Below are 21,218 nucleotides of genomic sequence, written 5' to 3' on the forward strand. Positions count from 1 at the left end.
TGTCAGAATTTCTCACAGAACCTGTCACCATGAAAGAACTCTTAGGCACCGGGCCCCGTCATAAAAACGGCACGTCAATGCTTCAACTACGGACTACTTGGGAGCATTCGGTGGCCAAATGGACTTTTTGTGAGAGCTCCTACGTTCAGTCATCCGCGAAGAACTCCAGAAGCTGTCAGTGCCTTCGCAGCCCACTACCTCCTCGTTGTCCACCGCTGTGCGAGATGAAGTCCAGCATGCCCTAAGAGAACCGCCTTTCATGCGGGATTATCAACCGCCCAGTGGCTTCCCCCGCATGTCGTATGCTCAAGCTTTGCGGCAACCTGTTACACCTGCAATCCCGCATCCCGCCGTGGCCCCAGCCATGTCGCAGACGGTCCAAGCGGCGCCATATTACAGCGCACCTCGCCTGATCTCGCGGAAATCACACGTCTGGCGTGCACGAGATCGACGTCCTCTCTGCTTCCACTGTGGCGAAGCTGGACATCTATATCGACAGTGTCTTACCGACAACTTGGACTACGCGGATTTTCGACAAACTCACCGCCACCCAGGTTCGGTCAGCGGCCCCCTGAAATTGAAGAGTACGTGGCTCAGCAGCGCGGAACCTCGTCATTCTTGCACCAGTCATGCTCCCCATCACCGCTGCAATTTCCTCCAAATCACCGTACCTATTTGAGCGTGGCGCAGGGTCGGTCACCCAGTCCACGCCGGGAAAAATAACCACAGCGACATTCGGGGGCGAGGCCCCTCATACTGGACAAGCTCAAGGCCTCCTACCGGCGCTTTTCCAAACTGACGATTCCCCGACGACGACGACACCAACTGGTTCCGCAAAGATTTCACTAGACATTCCAGTGCTGCTCGACAATCGCACAGTCAGTATTTTAGTTGACACTGTGTGGATTTTTCTATATTATATGAAATGTCCTAAAAAAAGTGATGATGCCTTGGATACTCAGATCAATGCGTACTGCTGGCGGGAACATTGTCACGGCACTCGGCGCTTGCACAGCACGAATACTGATTCGTGGTTCTACCTTTTTTTATAATAGCAATAATAGCGAAAGTTAGGCTAGTTGGTGTTTCATACTTGGGAAGTAAAAATAGCGCAAAAATATAGACAAGGACAGAGGAAGAGACGACACCGCGCTGAACTCGCAACTAGACTTTATTGGAAGATACACGCACATGTATCAAGCATTCGACCCAGTCACGTAGAAAACAGAAGGTGTCTGCGCATCAAAGCAAACAAGGTACGAAACAAGCTAAATCATATTGAACATCAACACGTGTGTAACAACCAAGAAAACAAAAAAACACACCTTTATACTTGCAAAAAACATACGCAACAGTCCCTAACCAAACTAAAAATCACAATTTTAACATGGCAGTGCTGAACCCAGGTACCGAACTTTTTTTTAACCAAGGGCCACAGACGGCTTGATTACACACCTTTCCCCCTTCTTTTCAATGAAAAAAGCCTGCATCACTTCCCTAGCGCGGAAGTGATGGAGCGCGGTGTTGTCTCTTCCTCAGTCCTTGTCTATATTTTTGCGCTTTTTTTACTTCCCAAGTCTACCTTTGTTGTCAGCTTGAGCATTCTCTGTCAGTGTTTACGAGACCTGATCATTGGCATGGATTTTATGAGGGAGCACGGTGCTACCATCGACATTTGACAACGCCTCATCACATTTTCAACAAAAAGCGCCACACCAGAGCATAATGCCAGCCACGATCGAGTATGTCTACGTGTAATTGACGATGTTGTGACGATACCACCGCGCTCAAGTGTTATGGTTCAAGTGGCGTGTAACAAATCAGCATACGGTGAAACGGTGGCGGAGAGCCATCGATCCCTACTCTTTTCCCAAGGTGTCTGCGTAGCACGAAGCCTATAGTAGACCTCCTGGCTGGCCACTGCGAGGTTCTTTTTACAAACTTCAGCTAAAAGCGCCGACATTTTTTTCCCGGTACTGTCATCGCCTATGCTTACCCAGTAAGCAATATGACTAAGTGTTTTGCTTCCGAAACAACCGATAATGCCGAAGCAACTCTCTGGGGCATCGACATAAATCCAACGCTTTCTGACGAAAACAAACGAAGGCTTCACGACCTATTAATAAAATTCCACACCTGTTTCGCACGTTTATCGAGAATTCGTCAGACATCGATTACCAAACACCCTATTACCACCTACAGCGATGCGCACCTTATCAGGCGTCAGCCTTACCGCGTTTCACGAACCGACGATGCGCGATTCAAAGCAAGTGAAGGAAATGCTTCAAGACGGTGTAATACAGCCAATTGTCATTGCCAGTGGTCCTTGTAAAGAAGAAGGATGGCACACTTCGCTTTTGTGTCGATTATAGGAAGCTGAATAATGTCACAAAGAAACACGTGTACCCGTGAACTCGAGTGGTCCATTCTCTTGGCAGGCTGAGGCGAGCAAAACACTTTTCCTCAATCGACCTCAAAAGTGGTTATTGGCAAAGTGAAGTCGATGAACGTGACCGCGAAAAAAATGGCTTTTGTAACTCCTGACGGTCTGTATGAATTCCGAGTGCTCCCATTCGGCCTCTGTTCCGCTCCGGCCACATTCCAACGAATGATCACCTCAAGTGAAAAAGTTGCCTCGTCTATCTAGATGATGTCGTTGTCTTTTTGAAAACATTTGCCGAGCACCTTCGTCGCCTTCGGAATGTTCTTGAAGCTATACGGTCCGCTAACCTTACCCTCAAGCCTGAGAAGTGCCATTTTGGCTAGAAAGAACTGAAGTTCCTGGGTCACGTTGTGAGCGCTGCAGGCGTTCGGCCCGATCCCGAGAAGACTGCCGCTGTGGCCGCTTTTCCATCTCCGACAGACAAGAAATGTCTTCGACGATTTCTAGGGCTCTGCGCATACTATCGCCACTTTATTCGAAACTTCTCTAAGATTGCGGAGTCTCTCATTAGACTTAATTACGCGTGACAATACCCCATTTATCTTGGTGAAAACACATGATTGGACCGAACATGTGATTGCATATACTCGAGCCGCACTCTATCACGTGCCGAGACCAACTATTCAACGTCAGAGGAGGAATGTCTCGCGGTAATATGGACGATTACAATGTTCAGGTCTTATCTCTATGGGCACCCATTTAAAGTTGTGACTGATCACCACAATTATGTTGGTTGGCTAACTTCCGAGACCCCTCTGGGCGATTAGCACGATGGAGTCTGCGATTTCAGGAGTTCGATGTTACCATCGTATACAAGTCGCGTAGAAAGCATGAAGACGCTCGGACACGCAACCACGAGCACCTCTGGAATCCGACCACAAAGCTATAGAAGACGACAGGGTCATTTTGGGAGCTCTCAGTGGGGCAGACCTCCTTAGTAAGCAACGAGTGGACCCCGAGGTAAGGCCCATCATCAATCATTCAGAAGGCAGCACCGCGTCTGTTCTTCGTCCACTTTCCCGTACGTTGCCATCATTTTGCGTACGACACGGCATATTATACAAAAAAAACACCGGTGTCGGCAGCAGATTTTATCTTCTAGTCGTTCCTCAAGACATTCGTGATGACATCCTATTAGCCTGCCACAATGAGCCGACATCCGGCCATCTGGGATACTCACGGACGCTCGACTGGGTACGACAGCTATATTTCTGACCAAAACTCGTAGCTTGTGTCAAACGCTACGTGAAAGGATGCCGCGAATGTCAGCGTCGCAAGTCACCACCTGTAAAGCCTGCAGGCCTCCTACAACCCAGGCCTCCTACAACCAGGTTGGGATGAACCTCCTTGGACCGTTTCCTTTGTCTCACTCCGGAAACAAGTGGATCATCGTCGCAACTGATTACTTGACGCGTTATGCTTAGACAAAGCCACTGCCACGCGGTACAGCATCTGAAGTAGCCCAGTTTTTCTTGCACCACATTGTGCTTCGTCACAGCGCCCCGTCATTCCTCATCACTGACCGAGGGACAGCGTTTACGGCAAAACTGTTGGACGACATCTTCAAGCTCAGTTACACGAACCACCGCAAGACAACCGTATAACACTCCCAGAGTAACGGCTTGACAGAAAGGCTAAACAAAACTCTGGCGGACATGATTTCTATGTACGTGGACGTGCAGCATAAAACATGAGACGAGATCCTGACGTACCTAACGTTTGCGTACAACATCGCAACCCAGGAAACGACAAGGTTCGCACCCTTCCATCTCCTTTACGGTCGAGACGTGCAAACCATGCTAGATGCCATGATTCCATGTGACATCGACTAGCACGAGCTGCTAACTCCTGATGTCGAGGATTACATTCAGTGTGCAGAGGAAAAACGTCAACTAGCTTGCATGCACATAAGATCGCAGCAATGTGAAGACGCCCGAAGGTACAATATCCACCATCAACAAGTCACCTATCAGCCTGGCGACCAAGTGTGGGTTTGAACTCCTGTTGGACAGCGAGGCCTCAACAAGAAACGCCTCAGCAAGTACTTCGGACCCTACAAAGTATTACGGCGGTTGAACGAGGTCCACTATAAAGTTATTCCAGATGGAGGCTTGGCAACGACCCAGCGACACTCACCACGAACAGAGATGGTGCATGTCGTCCGTCTAAAACCTTATTTTACGCCGTGATACTCGCTTTATCGTGCCCGGGCAGTAAACATTTCCTTTTTTTTTACGTTGTACGTTGGGTCTCGAACGAACAGCGAACTGTGTTAATGTTTTTCTCCTTATGACCAACTACAGACTTTTTTTTGCACCTGCATATATCCTGTGCACTATAAGTATCGTTTCTTCTTTTTTTTTTCTTATGGGCCCTGCTGTCCCCTTGTGTATGAGCATCGAGTGGATGCTCTAATGGGAGGGGGAATAATGCCACCTATAGTAGTGAGCCGGCAAGTCCTAGCCAGCCACAAAGGGCAAAGAGAACGAAGAAGTGTGTGTTAGCGCTTCGTTTTGAAGATACACGCTCCTGTCTTTCTGCCTCGCTGTTCCTGTCTTGTCTTTACGGCTCTTGGTGCGTGACAATATTATACGCGCAAGCTTGCTTTTGAGAATTACTTGTGCTGCGAGAAGTGTTTTTGAATAATTACTTTCTTTCGTTGTTGTGTCGCCCGTAGCCACTGTATGTCTTAAAAGCTGTGAATATCTCTGGGGAATGATACAAAACCTTAGGCTTTTGATTTGCTTCGCACGTAGTATATATGAGTGTGGTATGGATTCGTTATCTGATTCTTGATTTTCACCACTGAGCGCACCAGGTGTAAATTTCTAGGGAGTTTTACCAGAACTGTAACCTGGCATTTCTCGAGGTCACTTGCGTGCTCTCTGTTTGTTGTGTCTCGGGTATTGCGTGGTTCGTTTTTGGCGTTTGCTAGCCATGGCTAGATCAGGTCCAGAGATTGGTACAGCCTGCGTCAACGTCTACAAGGGAACAGATCTACGGTCTCTGCGGAGTGCTTTGGTGCTGCAACCCCTTTGAGACTCCTGTAGCGGTGGACGGGCTGTTATGATCGTCCTGCCTGGCTTGACGCAGCTTTGTCGCACGGGATATTGTGGCTGAGCCTACCCTGATTTCTTCGGAGCCAGCGGTCCCAGAGATGCATCAAGAGCGGCGACAACAGAGAAATCGTTCTAGTTATCCCAGGTCATCGGCACCCCTCGTAAAACCCTTTGGACACGCCTGACCGACTGACGGATTAGGAAGAGTTGTTGGCGGTCGAGGCGGCTTGCTCTGTCGTCAAAGTACCCCGGGCAAAGTGCCCAGCATCTGACAACCATCTGCGGATGCATTTCCCACATTCTCGGTGGCGCCTTGATGCCGGTGTTTCCACAATTTGTGGTCTGCCTGGCACCGTATAGCCATCACTGCAACAGGCTGCGAAATTGACTTCAACTTAAAACTTAACGTATTCGTGCTGACCATAGTTATATAGCGCGAGAACAAAACGACAACACAGAGATAAGAAGGACACGAAAGACACGAGCGCTCGCGTCCTTCTTGTCTCTGTGTCGTCGTTTTGTTCTAGCGCTATATAACTATCGTCATGCCATACCAACTAGCCCAAGCTTCCACACTTCTAAGCTTAACTGAGCGTGCCTCTTCCCCCTCTCGTGGGTTACGAAGGAGGCGGCGTTTCACCTTCCCCTTTCGGGGGCGAAGGTGAATATGGACATTTTCATTGAACTGTTCTGGCCTTCATTGTTTTCCTGCAGAGAATCCTGCGAAGGACAGGTCATAAAATGCGAGCGACGAGGCGCTCCCTACAAGCTCTCACAAGCAGCGAGAAGCTCCCATCATGCTTCCACCGAGAGCTTCTATGATGCTACCACCATCATGTAACACGCTACCTGTAAATATTGTAATTAAAAGTTACTGTTAACAGCACCGGGCTCCTCTCCTTGACATCTCCCCGACACTCTGGCTGGCTCCGGTCCTCTGGGCAGACCCCCAATCACATGAATCAGTATCATACTTTCGTCATTCATTCGCATCCCGCAATACCAACTTCATGAGTAGTCTGCACAGCCCGAGCGTCTATAGCGCCGCGGAGGACCCAGTCTTGGGTTGTGATTAGTCAGCGGAGGCAGATTTGGGAGAGTATTTCGGCCACGATCTTCTATATAAACTTCCGACCTGCTCACCGGCACGCTCCCTTACGGCGGCGCATGGGCCTGAAAATTGATGTGTAGGGACCGAAAGTGCCACCAGATGCCGCGAGAACTTACCCACATAGCAGACGATGGGCCGTCGTTTACATTGAGCGCGCGGCGAAGTCCCCTCGCACTGGTGCGCGGGTTCATGTGCGAGTGTGTTTCTGCTTTTAAAGCATGCGCTGACTGATTCACGGGGTTTAATATCTCGAGGCAACACGCTGGTCATAATGAGCACAGGAGTCGAGCGGAATTGATGTTGATCAGCCGACGGCGTCCAACAGACGGTCGGGAACACGTAGGCCACAAAAACAAATAATATACTAAAAATGAAGTGAGGAATGCGACCGTCACATTTCTAACTTCGCTTCGTGGAGCCTCGAATCAGCTGTGGAAAAGTAATTCATGGGTTGACTGCAAATCTTGAAACAGGAGTTTCCGCACGGCACTCTGCCCTGCTGGACCCACACTGTCGCCTGTCTTCAGGACCAACTCGTCGCCTCTGCAAGAACTTCTGTTTCTAGACACCATTCCCACGCTGTCCAGATGTGAATGGTATGTGAGGAGCGACAATTGTAACCTTCAGGGTCAAGCAAACTCAAGGCGACGTAAACGTGCGGCTCTTGCACATGTCAAAGTTTTAGCAACGTAGCGGCTTGCCGTTACGAGAGCTCGCGCCAACAGTATTTTCAAAACGTCCACCATGTAAATTTAGTCAATGCGGTTACAGTCAGTTGAATTGTTGATGCGCCTTCTCTTGTATACGAGGGACTATCTTTCTCTTCAACCCCTGAGCACTCGTCGCGACATTTCCCTTCTTTGCCTCTTTCACAAATACGTGTACACCAACAGACCCCTCCCACTCCACCTCGATGTTCCTTCCATTACTTCACGTAGGTTGCATAATCACTTCAGTTTCAAGCGATTATACGGGGCAACTGATTCATTCAACTCATCTGCTCTTCCTCGCGCCATACGTTTGTGGAATGGTCTTCCAGATAACATCGCATCTGTATCAGACAATAATTCTTTCCGTCAGTTGCTGCTTACTCTCTTCTCACAATAGACTTGCCACTGTTCTGCACGTGTCGGATTTTGTGCCCGATTATGTTTATTGCACACTGGAAATGTTTTCTGTATATGGGCATATGTTCTGCGTTTTTTGGTGCTTTTTCTATTGTATGTTCTGCAACTTATAACCAAATAACGGCACGTCGTTGAGGTAAAGCCAGCTCGCTATCTTTGGTTGATGTCGCCTTCATATGCTATAATGACTGTATTCAGTTCCCACTGTCGTGTGTGCACTATGAAATCGCCTTTTCTTTTTTCTTGTTATCACCTGTTAACTTCAACTTATATTACGATCCGCGTCATACTTTCATTGTGCTGATACTCTTTGTGAATTATTTGTGATACGCTTCGTGAATTATTTTGTGTGATCTGTAAAACTTCACCAATAACCCCCCTTACTCAATGCCCTGTAAAGGGCCTGTAAGGATTTTTCAATAAATAAATAAATAAATAAATAAATAAATAAAATTACCTCTTATCTTGCATCGGCTGGGCCACCACGCTTTCTCATGACTGCTGGTACGCGGTCTTGAGAGTATGCTTCATATAAAAGCATTACGAGACAAACCCAACTTAATCAGTTGCTCTCCTTATCATTTTATGTATTCCGACTATTCGCTTTGCAATATCACTTTCTTGATTCACGAAATTTTATATCTGCCAACAAGTTTTACAGTTTGCCAAACTATGTTAACCTGCAGCAATACCTACCATGCATGCACTGTTTCTGATCAAAGGCTGCATTTCCGAATTTCTTCGTTGACATCATGCACATGATGCATCCTGAAGGCCTGTTTGGCAATAACTTCAAAGAACGAAATTTCAATGCTGTTTACACATTCAACCCGGCAATTTACTAGACAAGTCGTATATATTTCACTACTACACAAGTTCATAAATTCCATGCTTGGTGCTGAAGATACAAAAGTGGATTCCTCGGAAGCTATTGCTGGTACCTGTGCGAGCTTTCCCACTGCAAGAGGCAGAATTAAGAAGCAAGTTTAGAATTTAACTGAGTTTATTTCACTCAGCATACACTGAAACATCTGCATTTGGCAGGCACATTGCCGTTAACATTTCCAACTTTAAATGTGCAGTCATTATCAGTGATGGAATAGACATTCTGATTTTTGTGGCAGGAAAAAGGCTGTTCTGAAGTGGAACTTGGTGTGAGTGGGCAGATGGCAAAATATTTTATGCAACTTCTCGAGTTTAAAGCATCATTTAAAGGGGTGGTGACACCAAACTTAGAGGCTATATATAACAAGCCTGTCGTGGGTTTTCTCTGCATGCAAGGACACTCTACACGAAGGGTCGGAAGCAACAAACGTTCAAAATATAGTTTAATTTATTTCCAAAGTGTACCCAAATGCTCATTCTTCCAATCACCAATCACTAGCGCGGCCGACACTGACGTCGTTCTCTAGGAAGGGCAACTTTCGTTGCCCTTCCTAGAAAGTCACCCCTTGGATTTGCAGTAAGTTACGCAGCAGTATACCATCGCAGAAAATGGTATTATACTGCTGCCGTTCCTTGACGATTTTGCCGACCATGTATAGCAACTGATTACACGAAACATCTTCACAAAGGGGCACCTATCGCACGTAGCAAACTTCAGACTCTGTGTTGGCGGCGATTGGGAGCGTACGGAGAATGAAGTGGCCGCTAACACGATGGATGAATGGATGGATGGATGGATATGGCTGTACCCTTTAGATCAGGCGGTGGCTAGCGCCACCAAGCCGTAATACTTAATGAACCAAAAACTAGATTTACTTTTTTTCTTTAAAAAGTGAGTTTGAGGATTCGTACTTTGCAGTGAAGGGTTTAATTTTCACTTGTGCCTTGACTTTAGCCACCAATCAGATAACCTCCTTCTTGTTAAGTCTACCCGCTTAACAAGAGTTTAACAAGGCGCAGAGTTTTTCAAGGCACTGGGGTTTAGGGACAGGGAGGACAAAATAGACTTTACGAATTAACTTAAGACTTTAAGACTTAAGACTTTAAGACTTTGGAATTAACTAAAAGGAGGTTATCTGATTGGTGGCTAAGGTCAAGGCACAAGTGAAAATTAAACCCTTCACTGCAAAGTACGAATCTTCAACCTCACTATTTAAAGGAAAAAAAAAAGATAAATCTAGTGGTTAGTTCACTAACTATAACGGCTAGGTGGCGTTAACCGCCGCCCGATCTAAAGGATACAGCCACATCAATCCATCCATCCATCCATCCATCCATCCATCCATCCATCCGTCCCGTTGTTGTTCAGCAGGAAGCCGGAACGCGCGTTGTAAATGACCGTTCTTTACCTTGAAATAGTAGTTCAATGCGTTTCAAATTTATACTGCCATTAGGGACCTCTTTGAACAATTGGGTGATGCTTTATGTATTACATTACATACATTACATTTATAGATATGCATTATTTTAGCTGTTATTATGAATGTTTACCTTAATTTTGTGTTTTCGAAATAAGTATCTTGCGTTTTTTTATGAGTCAGCTAAATTTCCATCTCTTCAATGCCTTGCTCTGTGTATCTATTTTTAAGATTGTCAACGGGTGAATTTTTGTGTGAATTCTTATCATGTTGCTTTAGCAGAGTGTGTCGTTGGGCGAGTTGGTGCATAGCTTGATAAAATATTTGTGGTGCATTTGATACTAGCTAGAAAAAAAAACAGACAGGATGGGGCGCTAGACTTTCAACTCGTTTATTTTCTTCACATCACCGAAATATATATGCTTCCAAAATGCGCACAAAGAGAGGGCGCAGCACAAGCGACTATCACATTGCACGCACGAAAACCCAAACAGAAGAAAGCTATCGCACAGCATATCTAGAAGCAGGTATTTCTTTTTGTAAAAAGTGATCGACACGTGTGTTAGGACGAAGCAGGGAAACGTTAGCATGTGAAGTACTTCAGGCATATCACATACAAAGGAAGGGGAACAAATGCATCAGTGTCTCATCGATCACTTTGTACAGGAAGGAATACCTGTTTTTAGGGAGCACTGTGTGATTGCTTTATTCTGTTTGGGTTTTCATGCGTGCAATGTGATAGTAACTTGTGCTCGCGCATTGTAGAAGCATATATATTTCTGTTATGTGAGGAAAATGAACGACTTGAAAGTCTGGCACCCTATCCTGTCTCCTCCTTTCTTTTTTCCTTGCTGGTATCAGTTGCGCCACGAATATTTTATTCGGCAATTTCATGTTACTGCTGCTATTGTATGAGGAGGCAGGACTAGTTAAGCTGCCTTTAGGCAGCTTTTATTCCACCATTCTTGCTACTTATGCATGTTTTGTGTTTGTGCAGCAATAAACTAATATATATATATATATATATATATATATATATATATATATATATATATATATATATATATATATATATATATATAAGGGAAACAAGTGTATACCTAAGAGCACGTTTTTGATGTTTTACACAATATTAATGAGATCTAACAGACAATAATTGGGTATCTCACTTCATTGGGTATCTCCCACTTCATTGGGTATCTATGTCAATTTAAACGTGGGAGTGTCAGTCAGCGCCACTAGTAGCCATGGCGGCGAGTGTGGCACACTCTTTATAAGCCTGTTTGGCGTCACGTAGCACATGAACTTATTACTAACTGGCAGCTGACAAATAGTCCCTCGTATACAACCTAAAGACACCAAGTCTGCACCAAGTGTAGCATATATATATATATATATATATATATATAAATTGAAGGGAAGGCACGACAGGTCCGGGTATTTTCTATATCGAATAAACTTCCAGATAGCACATTGGAAAAGGAAATTGCCTTTACTAACGATTCGGTCGTGGCACAGCCTTCGTCAGAGTAAGTAGGTATGATACAATGCAGCTGCTTTTATGGGCTCGCGTGATGAACTCTCGGTACAGCAGCTAGGACAATAAGAGTGAAAAAACATAATTTATATATATATGTGTGTGTGCGTGTGTGTGTGCGTGCGTGTGTGCGCGCCGTGCGCGCCGCGCGCGCAGAATGAGAAGCAAAGCTATAGCGGTGAGGCTGCCCGTCACAAACGTGCGGCCAGTGTTTGCGGACATTCCTTACTGCAAACAAAAACTGAGCAAAAAAGAGCACCTTTTATTCTCAGTGCCGCGAAAAACATTAATTGCCGAGGCCGAAGGCACATACACACAATGCAAATGTTCAGCGGCTTCACAATAGGCGAGCTTTCTTGGTGGCGATGGCAACTTTCTCGCGGGTTTGAAGGCGTCGGTTGACATCCCTGGCGTAAAAATGCAATCATGTCACGATGAAAAAATAGAGGACCTGACACGCGAACGTGAGCTTGTGCTGGTCGCAATCCAGCCTCGTCAGATCGCACTCATCCGACTCGTCCAAGACCTTCCGAAACAGGTCTGCAAAGAGACCTTTTTTATCAAAAGAAAATGAAATAGATTCAATAGAACTTACATAAAGTGTAGCATCTTGACGCTGAGGTGCCTATTATAAGGCTTCCTTCGTTGAAGCTCCTGTATGTAGCTAAGTATGCATCAGAGCCAATGACAGGAGCTTCTGAACTAACGTCTTGTAGACACAAGTGGCACTCTTTACGCTTGGTCATTTTGTGTACAACATATCCAGATTTAGTACACAACACTGTCGTCTGGTGAACCTCTGAAGTAGCTGTGCTCATCACTCATTTGGTATGGGGTAATATATATGGCAACGATCTCATTTCCAGTAGCCTAGCTTCAATCTCAGTGCGCAAGCTAGCTCTTTTTAACCTGCGAGCTTCTCTAATGGTCTTCAATGTGTCTTCCACAAAAAGGAGCACGGCATTTGGTTCCCTGTAGGCAGAACGGAATCGTACCCGCTTTTACACCCGCGCACGAAACATCGTGGCATGATTGATATGTGGGGTTTAACGCCCAAAAACCACCATTTGATTATGAGAGACGCCGTAGTGGAGGGCTCCGGAAATTTTGACCACCTGGGGTTCTTTAACGTGCACCCAAATCTGAGTACACGGGCCTACAACATTTCTGCCCCCATCAGAAATGCAGCCGCCACAGCCGGGATTCGAACCCGCGACCTGCGGGTCAGCAGCCGAGTACCTTAGCCACTAGACCACCGTGGCGGGGCAACATCGTGGCATGGTTCATACACTTGTCAGCACGTCTACAAACGCCTGCGGGTACTCGCGCAAACGTTACCAAGCACACTGCAGCGGGCTGTTCACAACGGTCGTTCGGCCGTTTGTGTCTGTCGCGGCTTTCCGCAACTTGCCGGGCAAACTCCGTCGCGCGTCCCCCCTTGTGGAGCGCAATGGAACGGCATCAAGCGGAGCTCTGCAGTTTGAAAACTGGCAGAATCTAGTAACCAACGTTATTAGTAACTAGTAACGTTGCTAGTAAGGTTGGTTCTTTTGATGTTGCATAAGCTGTTACCAGACTTAGAGGGTCAGTGTTGCCAGACTGCCACCAAATTTGGCAGAGAAAGTTGCCTTAGTAGTTGTGGCATCTTCGTGAGAATTTGGTATCGTCCGCGATGAATTTTGCGAGTGCATGAGCGACGCTGGCCATTTTAATTAACGGAATAAACCGCGCCTTGCAGGCGTTGGGACGCGTTCTCTTGCTGTGTGCGCTGCTGTGCAATTAAGAGATCGTGCCTCAGAGTTAGAGAATGAATGACGTATCATCCGCTGTGCATTTCACCAGTGCAATGAACTCGCGCGTACCTTTAAATAAGGACCCCGCCGACCAGCCGCCGTCGCTTGCAGGGCCTCACCCACAACACCAACGACCCGAATTCCAAATAATGAATGCTTATGCGGGGTCCCACTTACAGGTACGCGCGAGTAGCACTTAACTCGCTCCAACTGGGTCCATACAGCAGCCTTTCAGGCGTATATAGTTGAAGCCTATCTGATGTACTGCAATTAGCCAGCCTTGGGACAATTATTCATCACATGTACACGAGCCCGAACGGCATGTCTTGTGCTGACACATCTAGAGGAAGCGTAGCGTCCCCGCCGTGGCACACGGTCGACGCGGCACAATCAGGTGTGAAAAAAAGGGGGGGGGGGCAGCGCACCGCCTGCTCTGACTCTATTCAGTTTTTCCAGTCGTCCCCAATACTGAGACACGATCTCTTAATTGCACAGTTGTGCACACAGCAAGAGAACGCGCCCCGACTTATGTAACGCACGGTTCATTGCGTTAATTACGTCGCACACACACTCGCGAGAAACTTCATCGCACTCGCAAAATGCACGGTGGACGACGCGTCATTGATTTCTTAACTCTGACACACGATCTCTAAACTGCACAGCAGCGCGCGCAGCCAGAGAACGCGCCCCAACTTCTGAACGCTCGTTTTACGTTTATTTTATTAATTAAAACGGCCAACATAGCTCACGCACTCGCAAAATGCACCGCGGACGACACCAAACTCTCACGGAGAAGGCAAAACTACAGGGGCAAATTTGTCCGCTCAATTTGGTGGCAGTCTGGCAACTGACTTATGCAACACCAAACAGAACCTTGCCGCAGGAAATAGGTGCTCCGCCCCACGCTACGCACTTTACGTTACGCCCCTGAGTTGCATGCTTTAGTACCTACATTTTGTTTCATATATGTAGTGCATTGCGCAGTATTGCCAAAAATTGCAAGTTTGCACCTTCACAATGACAAGATTTATATGGTGTGAAAAATTCAATGTACGGTTAGTCATTTTGGCTTCCGCAGACTCCTGCTCCATGCTGCGTATTGGCACAGCCGCCCAGGGCTGTTTGAACACTCTACAAAGCAGTGGGCCGGTCTGCATACCTTCACTGCCCATGTTTTCTTGCTGCGTCAGCATACAGATCGTTTTTCCTGCAAATCGATTACGTTTAGCTGTTACATCTGAGTGCATTTTTATTCTCAAACAACAAATAAACATATAAATACCAATGATGTATCGTTATTTTATAACATTGCACTTGACACAGCCACAGCCAGTTAGCATGCAACCACTAATGAAATGAATAACAAGGACGCGTAGTATGTTATTGCAATCTCTAATTCATACACATATGAACTCAGGAAGCGATGATGCAGCTCAAAGTTATTTCAGCCACAGAACACCTATACACTATCACTTAGAGAAGTGAAACTGTACCTTTGACAGTGCAACGAGAATAAGGGTAGCGGTGGCGTTGTGAACTTACTTATCTGACCTTGAGACGGCGCTAGTAGGCCTATCAGGTCTACCAGCGCCGTCAATGGGTGACGTTACAGTGACGTTCTTTCTAAGCTGTAGAAGGGAAGCATGCTTTCAGATCAATGAAAAGATTAGAAGAAAGGGGGCTCAGTGGGTGGTAGACGTACATCGAAAGGATAGAAAGGCAGCTGCGAAATTTCGAAACCATCTGAACTCCCTAAGAAATGAGACAAGCCTAGAACAAGTTTATAACTACAGCTCAAGGTGCTAGGCTAGAAGGGGGCGAAGCTATCGAATATATAAGAACAAGGATGACAGAAAAATTTCAACAAAGAAGTACCTTATGCACCACAATAGACAAGAATGGATCAAGTGGCGCAATGGCTCCATTTTCACAACGAGAGTGGGAATGGGCTGAGAAGAGGGTTCCTAGTAGTGCATCAACAGGCCCAGATGGCATTCTATTTATGCTAATAAAGACACTGGGTCCAAAGTCTAAACAGACTTGGAGAGAGGCAGTGAGCAAAACAATAATCGATGGTGAAGTCCCCGATGAATGGAAACTTAGCAGGATGAGCATGATCTATAAAGGAAAGGGGGAGAAAGCTGACATAAACAACTACCGTCCTATAACAGTGGCTTAAGTGGTCTACAGGCTGCCAATGCCGATTATAAAGGAAAGACTGCAGGCATGGATAGAGGTTGAGGCGGTGCTGGGGGAACTGCAGAATGGATTTCGAAAACACAGGAGGTTGAAAGACAATCTGTCCTCACTGACGCAGTGCATCGAAATAGCAGAAAAGGAACAAGGTCCCCTGTGGCGAGCATTTTTGGATATCAAGGGAGCGTACGATAACGTGGTTCAAAAGGACTTGTGGGGAATACTGGACACACTAGGTGTGGAAGATGGAGTCACAAATTTTTTAGAGGATATCTATAAAAGTAACAAAGTAGTTATAAAGTGGAAAAAAGAGGTATCCAAGCTCCCAGATGTAAAACTGGGGCTTAGGCAGGGGTGTCCTCTGTCACCCTTGTTATTCATGATGTACCTATAAGGATTAGAGGCCAAATTTGAGGGCAGTGGACTTGGTTTCGTCTCTTTCGTCAAACAAGGAAAGCTCATTGAACAGGCACTATCAGCATTGATGTGTGGAGATAATATAGTGCTAATGGCCGACAACAAGAAAGATTTGCAGAGACTGATAGACATCTACAGTAATAAGGGTGGACATCTGCAGTAATGAGGGAGATAGGTTAGATTTCAGATTCAGTAAGGAAAAATCAGCAGTGATGATTTTTAATGATAATGAAGGTAGTGACCTTATGATACAGGAGGTCACGCTAGAGATAACAGATAAATACAAATATCTGGGCGTATAGATAAGCAATGGCACTGAGTATCTAAGGGAACACGAAATATATGTAACGACTAAGGGTAACAGGAATGCAGCAGTGATGAAAAATAGGGCACTGTGGAATTACAATAAGTATGATGTTGTGAGAGGAATATGGAAAGGGGTCATGGTTCCTGGTCTGACGTTCGGCGATGCGGTTTTGAGCATGAGTTCAGAAGTTCAAGCAAGATTGCAAATTAAGCAACGTGGAATAAGTAGGCACGCTTTAGGAGCTCAAGGGAATACACCAAATTCACCAAATACACTCAGTGGGCATGTCAGCTGGCACTTAGCGAGCACCATGTCAAATCCACTCCCGTTTTTCATGCAGCTTGCTCTGATCGCCTCGACTGCCGAAGCCAGCACAGCGAACACGGTATCCACATCTGTTCCACGAGCAATCCATGGAGACTGCGCAGAGGAATTCCTAAGCCTGGGCGCCGACTGGGGACACCCGTGTGCAACCTCCTCGATAACGAACCAAGATATAAACGCCCCATTTCTATCGGATTTCTTCAGTGGGCACGTCGGCTGGCATCCAGGGAGCACCATGTCAAATCCACTCCTGTTTTTCATGCAGATTAGTAACAATGCTTCCACAACTAAATCCAATGACCTTTGCCTTGTCCAGCTGACGTGCCCACGTAGACTTACTGAAATGTACTTTACTGCCTGTGACTTCGTCTAGTCGCTACTCATGCTATGTGGTGACATCGAGCCTATACGAGGGCCTACCACTCAGCAGGTTCTACCTGAACTGCTTGAGGGCCAGAAAAATATTTAACAAAGGCTGGGGGATATTGAGGTCAAACTGCAGAAAGTTGATGAAGCTACATCTGCGATAAATAAAATCAAGAATTTGACGCATGAGATAGAGTTACGAGTTACAGTTTTGAAAAGAAAGCTTGTTGACCTAGAAGATTACAGCAGGCGTAACAACCTAATTATTTTTGGTATAGCTGAAAAACCAAATGAAACGTATAAAGAACTATCGCAGCTTGTGTTGAAGGAAGTGTTCACTGATAAATTAGGTATAAAAGTTACCTCGGCAGAAAAAATTCACAGATTGGGTCGGAATCAATCTAACAAGCATCGACCGGTTATTATCAAACTGTTCGATCACCGTGAGAAATTAAACATACTAAAACATTGCTTTAGACTAAAGGGCAGTAGCTACTCTGTATCGGAAGACTACTCCCCTACTACAAGGCAAGCACGCAAGAAACTATGGCAAAGCACTGCGGAACTTCGGAGGGCGGGTCGGAAGGTCAACTTAATCTCGAACAAAATAAAGATTGGCGAAGAACTATTCACTTGGGATGATGCACATGACGAGAGAATCCTGGTGCACGATAGCAGAGATAAGACATAAAGAAAGCAAAGAAAGCAATGAACTGACACCAGACACAATGAATCAGAAAACCTAATGCTTCTGTGTTTTAACGCCTGCAGCCTTGTAAATAAGTTGATTGACTTCAGTTGCCTAGTACAGTGTCATAGTCCATCAATTATATGCGTCACTGAAACCTGGCTTAATGAATCCATCTCTGAGGACGAATTTATGCCCTCTGGTTACTCGGTTATTCGAAACGACAGGTCGAGGTGGTGGCGTGGCGCTCTTTATCAAAAACGACATTGAATATACAACACTGCCGGTCTCCTCGAAACAGAGTCTGTCTGGTGTAAGATCAGGGTATGCAGTGTGTTTGTAGTGATTGGAGCTGTTTACCGGCCACCAAATGAAGATGACCATTTCATATTGGCAATCATGGACTATATCGTTAAGCAGAGACTTCTTGACAGCAAACTAATCCTATGCGGGGACTTTAATGTACCCCACGTTAACTGGGAGTCCTTCACCACGACCGGCCGTGACAAGGTTCTCTGTAATTCATTGATTGACTTCGCTGTATCCCATGATTTTACTCAAGTTGTTCGAAGTCCCACCAGAGGTTGTTCAATCCTGGACATTGTTTTCGTTACAGCTGACCTATTGAATGATGATTCAGAGTGCGAGGTTGTAGAAGGTATCTCGGATCACAATCCAGTCTTTGTTCAATTTTCTATTAACTACGAACTTAAGAAACCAGAATACAAAGTTATTACTGATTTGTCACGTGCCAACGATCAAGGCGTACTTTCCCTGCTTGCATATTCTTATGCAAATTTTCTCCTTTCCAGCAACAGTTGTGGTGTAAATGAGCTGGTGGAACACTTTGGCACGATTGTGTCCGACTGCATATCTAAATTCGTGCCAAACAAATGCGTGAAGCGCAATCCTAAACACCCATGGTATAACGGAGAAATAATACAGTTTATTCGCCGCATAAAGCAACTACGTCGCCGATGCTGCTCCAATCCAAATCACCAATTCACTTTGTGTACGTTAAAGACAACACTCAAAAATAAAATGCACGAAGCTAGAGATTTCTATTACATTAACATGCTGTCAACGTTCATTAAGAAAAATCCGACCAAATTTTGGAAGACAATTAATCCACCCTCCAGGAGAACCAGCTCTTTCATTATTGAAAACAAAATATGTTCAGATGCTCAGACGATCTCGGAGGTCTTCAATAGCTATTTTAAGTCTATTTTAACCCCTGATAATGGCAATGTTCCTTCTTTTGTCGCACCCTCTGTATCAATAGCTATTTCTGTGCCAGTACAGAAAATGGAGCGAAGGCAAAAGGTTGAAAGCCTGACAAAGGGCCTTTGCTACAAATACAGTGAGGCAGACAGACTGACATAAGAATTTTGCAGGATACAGAAAAAATACAAAAATATACAAAAATACATAAGCTACATGTGCAAATACTGTAACACATACAACAGTAATAAAATGTTATTTATAGTAAACAGAAATATACATAACCATCTTAATGTTTTAAATACCAATAGATATAAGTTGGGATTTCTCATCGCTATTGCAAGAGATTTACAAAAATAACAATATACACAGGGAAGCACAGGAAAAGAACACACGCATAAAAAGCATCAGATACAACTTAGGCAAAGAGGACACATAGAACGATAGTCAAGAAAATTCAATGTTGTTCTCGATCAGTACCATCCTGATCGTATGCTTCGAAACTATATAATTCATATCTAGGAGGCTGTCGATCTTGTATTGGATATTGAGTTAAGTTGCTCTGGAGTTAATAAAAGTGCTGGCCCGGACAGTATCCCTAACGCTTTTCTGAAAAGGTATTCTGAATGGTGTGCACGATACCTCATAATTATATTCCAGAAATCGCTTGACTCCGGACGGGTCCCGCGAATTCGGAAGATCGCTAATGTTGTTCCTATTTTCAAATCGAGTAATAAGGAAATAATTTCTAACTACAGACCAATTTCATTATTATCCACGTGCTGCAAGTTACTCGAGCACATCATTCACAAGCACATTATTCAATACCTAACTGACAACAATATCCTTTCAGAGCATCAGCATGGTTTCTGCAGTGGTTTTTCGACTTTCACACAATTGATCGAACTTACACATGACATCGCCTCATCACTTAATAATTACGTACAAGTCGATGCCATTTTTATTGTATACTGCAAAGCTTTTGACAAGGTATGTCATAAAAAACTTCTGCTCAAACTTGGTAACCTTCTTACAGGCCCATATGCTGACTAAAGATTGGATTACAGATTATTTGCACCTGAGGAGTCAGTTTGTTCGCTACAACCATGAACAGTCGTCACAAGCTCATATTTCTTCAGGTGTTCCGCAGGGCTCTGTCTTGGGACCCCTTTTATTCATAATTTAAACTAACGATGTCACTCAGGTTGTCATTAACACTATTAAGCTTCGCCTATACGCCGATGACTGTGTCTTGTATTCCAATGTACGTAGCGTCACTGACCAAGTTTTGTTGAATGATGTGTTTTCTTCCTTTTGCGAATGGAGTAGAACTTGGCAAATGGAGCTTAATTTTCAGAAAACTGTGACAATAAATTTTACAAATAAAAAGGAGCCATTGCAATTTAGATATGGCAACTACAATCACACACTGGAAAAAGTTCAGGAATTTAAGTATCTTGGTTTTGTATTCTCTCCAAACTTGAAGTGGCACAAACACATCGACCTTATTTTTGCAAAATCGCTTAAAAAATTAGGTTACTTAAGAAGAACGATAAAGGGCGCCACAAAAGAATGCAAGCTTATATATAGCCTTCAAATCACTAATCAGGCCTCTTCTTTTATATGCGTCTGTTGTGTGGTCACCACATCTTGCAATTGACATAAATAAACTTGAGGCCATCCAGCAAAAAGCGATTAGATTCATTTTTAACCATTATGACCATGATTTCTCCCCTTCTGAGCACTGCCATGCTTTATCGCTAAACTGTTTAGAACACAGACCTCCTGTACCCTAAGTTCACTACCTTCATTATCATTAAAAATTATGACTGCTGATTTTTCGTTACTGAATCTGAAGTCTAGCCTATCTCCCTCATTACGGCAGATGTCCATCAATCTCTGCAAATCTTTCTTGTTGTCGGCCATTAGCACTATATCATCTGCGTACATCAATGCTGATAGTGCCGGTTCAATGAGTTTTCCTTGTTTGACGAAAGAGAGGTTTAAGCCAAGTCCACTTCCCTCTAATTTGGCCTGTAATCCTTGTAGGTACATCATGAATAACAAGAGTGACAGAGGACACCCCAGCATAAGCTCTCGTCTTACCTCTGTTGGCTTGGATACCAGTTTTTCCCACTTTATAACGACCTTGCTACATTTATAGATATCCTTTAAAAGATTAGTGACTCCATCATCGACACTTATTGTGTCCAGTATTTCCTACAAGCCCTCTTAAACACGCTATCGTACGCTCCCTTGATTTTCAAAAATGCTAGCCACAGGGGCCTGTGTTCCTTTTCTGCTATTTTGATGCACTGCGTCAGTG

General features: G+C 44.9%; 1 protein-coding gene across 7 annotated transcripts in view; it reads right to left on the reverse strand.

Annotated features, from left to right (window-relative positions):
* The window catches only part of LOC119166781 (methylthioribose-1-phosphate isomerase), a 373,314-nt gene that overhangs the window by 19,961 nt on the left and 332,135 nt on the right, over positions 1 to 21,218 (reverse strand). For 5 of the 7 annotated variants that reach the window (XM_075882519.1, XM_075882513.1, XM_075882516.1 and 2 more), the window contains one exon: positions 14,533 to 14,580. The exons of the other annotated variants lie outside the window; for them this stretch is intronic. In XM_075882519.1, coding sequence (XP_075738634.1) covers positions 14,533 to 14,580 — 48 coding nt within the window. The remainder of the gene's footprint in view (positions 1 to 14,532; positions 14,581 to 21,218) is intronic. 7 annotated transcript variants of the gene reach the window in all.

The sequence above is a fragment of the Rhipicephalus microplus genome, unplaced genomic scaffold (assembly GCF_043290135.1).
Source record: "Rhipicephalus microplus isolate Deutch F79 unplaced genomic scaffold, USDA_Rmic scaffold_12, whole genome shotgun sequence".
NCBI lineage: Eukaryota > Metazoa > Arthropoda > Arachnida > Ixodida > Ixodidae > Rhipicephalus > Rhipicephalus microplus.